Genomic DNA, 3182 nt, shown 5'->3' with positions numbered 1-3182 from the left:
CAAAGAGAAGCCAAGCCCAGAAATGGTGTGAGCCAAGTCTATTTCTCCAGAGTGAGGGTACGGGTGGCTGCTCGGAGGACGTGTTCTAGGAGGAACCCATCCTGCATCCAGATCTACACCAGTCAAAACCAAGCCGGTTACTTAACTAGTCACACTTTACACAGGGGTGGTGGGGCTCACAGGGTAAGAGGAAGAGGATCCTGCACCTTCAACCCCCACTACAATCTTTTCTCCTTGGGATGGAAACAAGTGTGGAACAAAGGAGAAATTGCAAGACCTGCTGAAACTGAGCCTGGTCTCTGGATGTATCACCAAGAGGTTTTCTTTCACAGACTTAGTTCTTGACCATAAAAGAGAAGCAAGAGCTAGAAAGGGTAATGAGGATGGAGGGTGGAGATTGACTTGGAAAGATGCCTGATGGGATGACTGGCAATTTGGAGGACAGGATATGGGTAAGTAATTGCTCCCTCTCTGCCATCCCATCTGATTGGTATCCTTTTCGAGGTGGAACTCCAGTAAACAAAGTTTTGTAAATGTCTCAACTATCACTTTCTCAATATATTTTTAGTGACAGACAACAAGGTCAAAAAAGAGAAAAAAGATTTCAACCATGTCCTCACTCCCTGACAGCTGTGCAAAGATCAGAATTCTCACCTAAATAGAAAACTGACTTACTCAAAGTAGACTGCCCTTGGAATTGGAGAAGCTGGGCCCTCTAGTTACGTGAAATGACATTACCTCAAAGCCCCCAGCTTCCATTTCTCTGAACAGGAAGGAAGCAGACCCACGGGTCTAGAAGAGCCATTTCCTCTCTGCTCTATTAATTGCTGAGATTAAGCAAGCCACTCCTTTGTGGACCTAATGCACTGAGATAACAGCCATTGTGCTTACAGCACCTCCTAGTAACTAAGCTAACTTGGTAGACTAGTGAGGTTGTAGGCTTTTATTGTCAACCAACCAATGGCTCCCATGTCTCTTTCTAGAATCCTGGCTCCCCAAACTACTTCTGGAATCCCTAACCCTTGAGTTTCACACTCATGGATGATGTCTGAGTTCTGAGGGAGGCAAGTAGAAATTTGTCAGGTGAGTTTTTAAAAGGACATCAGGGCCAGAGAGTCAAATGGGAGTATCTTTCAGCGCCCTACTCACTGGCTTCCTGTTCTCAGTGGTACTAGGAAGCTAATGTAATATATCCAGTGCCTGTCATCCCCAAATTCCTGGCTTCCATTAAGAGAAAACGTATACTTTTTTCCCTTTTCACCCTTTGTCTCTTCCTAGTTAAAGGGGTGTACGCAGAGAGAGCTGGACTGGGAATCCAGACGGAGCCTTGGACTCTCCTGCTCTTCCTGAAACTCACAAGGAGCAGGGTCAGCTCATCTCCTGGATCTTTTCTAGGTCATATTTCAGTTTCTTTACATTTGGGGTTGGTATCTTGCCACCAAGTTTGCACAGAGAACTTCAACAACACATCTTATGTTCAAATTTAAGGTTAGAAACATTCAAAGCCCCCCTCCCCCCATAGCCCATTGTCTGACCGATTCCTGGAGCTTTCTGGGCTCCTGACGATTTCCCACCATGGCGAAATGGGGAAGCATGCTCTTGACTACAAGTCGACTTTTCCAGTCATCCATTGTTTGACCTGCAATTTTATTCTTGACTCTCCCAGGCGCTTCCCAAACGACCTAGACACAGGGCTTAGGGAGACAAAAAGTACACTGTCTTTCAGACACAAAGATGAGACCATTGACCCCGTGAATCACAGACTTGCACTCTGAGGACAGGTTTGGGTGGAGTTGGCTACGTGCGTTTTTCTTGTCTCTCTTTCCACCCCACCACCCTCACTGAGCCCTTCCCACCTCCAGGGATGAGGGGCACGTCTGGTAGGCAGTTGGCTGGGATGAGATGGCAGTCTCTGGAGAGCTGAGGGATGGGTAGAGGAACAGCCCGATGTGACTAAATGACATCGGGCTTCAAGGCAGGGAAGGCTTTTCTGCAGGACACCATGAGATCTTCTGTTCTCTAACACAGAATTTTTTTTAATATGAAAACCAAGGTGGTTGGATCAGGTGATGGCTTAACTGCCCTTTCAGCTCTATTGAAGCCTTCGGTCCATAGAAGGGGCACCTGCCAACTCTGCCCCTGTGAGCACCAAACCAAGTGAGCGGACTAACAGGTCATAACCCGACAATCACTGGAAGGAAGCAATGGCTGTTGGAAGGGGCTCACGAAACTCCGGTGCACTGGTTTACAAAAAGGTAACCGAACCGGCTGCGATCACGATCACGGCTGTGCCAGCTGATGCCCTCTATGACAGACGAACAGACACATGCAAACCCAGGGACAGCAGATGTGTTTTATTTCTTTTTGTTTCTCAGAATGTCAACATGGAATTAGAGCTCTGCCAAGAGATTCATTTGTGAGGGAAGCTCTCCTTCCCTAGATCTCCTTGGCAGGACAAATACTGGTCTAAAATTTCCGTATCCACATATCTGGCTCTGGAAAAGTGCAGACGTACTTTCCCCATTCCTCCAGTGCAGACAACTGAAATCTCTGGGCCTTACATATAAAACAAGCACCAGAAGACCCTGAAAGGTGGGGAGAAGAAAGCAAACTGGATAAAGACCTTGGGACATAGGGAACGACGCAGTGGCCAACTCCCTGGGTTTTCTTTTTGCCTCACAGATCCCAGACTGGGACTGAAGAAGCAGACAACCCAAAGTACCAGTGAACACAGACAAAACAGCTCCTGCAAAAGTCTCCTCTCTTTACTCAAAGGGCCAGTAAAGGGGCAGTCTCCCAAGACTGAAAACTTTTATGCAAGAGCCAGTCTTCTTCAGCTAAACACCACAGACAAAAGGGTGGTCCCACCCAGTCCCATCAGCAAAGGCCAGTTGGGAGCCTAGACTCCACCCCCCCGAACAGAAATGAGTCATCTCCCCTGTTCCTGCCAGGGTGGTGTTAGAGGATGCCGCACAGAGTCAGGACCTTTGCCCCTGCACAGGGTCATAAGTCCACATCCCATCCCTTCCAATGTCAGCAGAGGTCACATGGGGAACAGTAATGAGGCACTCTTGCCCATCCCACCCACGGTGGCATTAGCAGAAGCCCAGTGGGGAGCTGGAACTATCATCACTGCCCAGCAACAATGAGAAGTTCCAACCTCCTTGGTGTCAATGAAGGCT

The 3182-nt window shown here is 48.1% G+C and overlaps 1 protein-coding gene across 1 annotated transcript in view; it reads right to left on the bottom strand.

The window, feature by feature from the left end:
- Positions 1–1689, bottom strand: part of MAMLD1 (mastermind-like domain containing 1) — a 61790-nt gene extending 60101 nt beyond the window's left edge. The window contains exons 1-2 of the mRNA XM_010831606.1: positions 1536–1689; positions 1150–1274 (exon numbers count right to left, since the gene is read on the bottom strand). Coding sequence (XP_010829908.1) covers positions 1150–1274; positions 1536–1631 — 221 coding nt within the window. The 5' untranslated portion in view covers positions 1632–1689. The remainder of the gene's footprint in view (positions 1–1149; positions 1275–1535) is intronic.
- Between the last annotated feature and the right edge of the window lie 1493 nt (positions 1690–3182).

This window comes from Bison bison, unplaced genomic scaffold (assembly GCF_000754665.1).
Source record: "Bison bison bison isolate TAMUID 2011002044 unplaced genomic scaffold, Bison_UMD1.0 scf7180017864529, whole genome shotgun sequence".
Taxonomy (NCBI): Eukaryota; Metazoa; Chordata; class Mammalia; order Artiodactyla; family Bovidae; genus Bison; species Bison bison.
The sequence above is the reverse complement of the archived record's forward strand: the minus strand, read 5'-3'. Positions and strand labels throughout refer to the sequence as shown.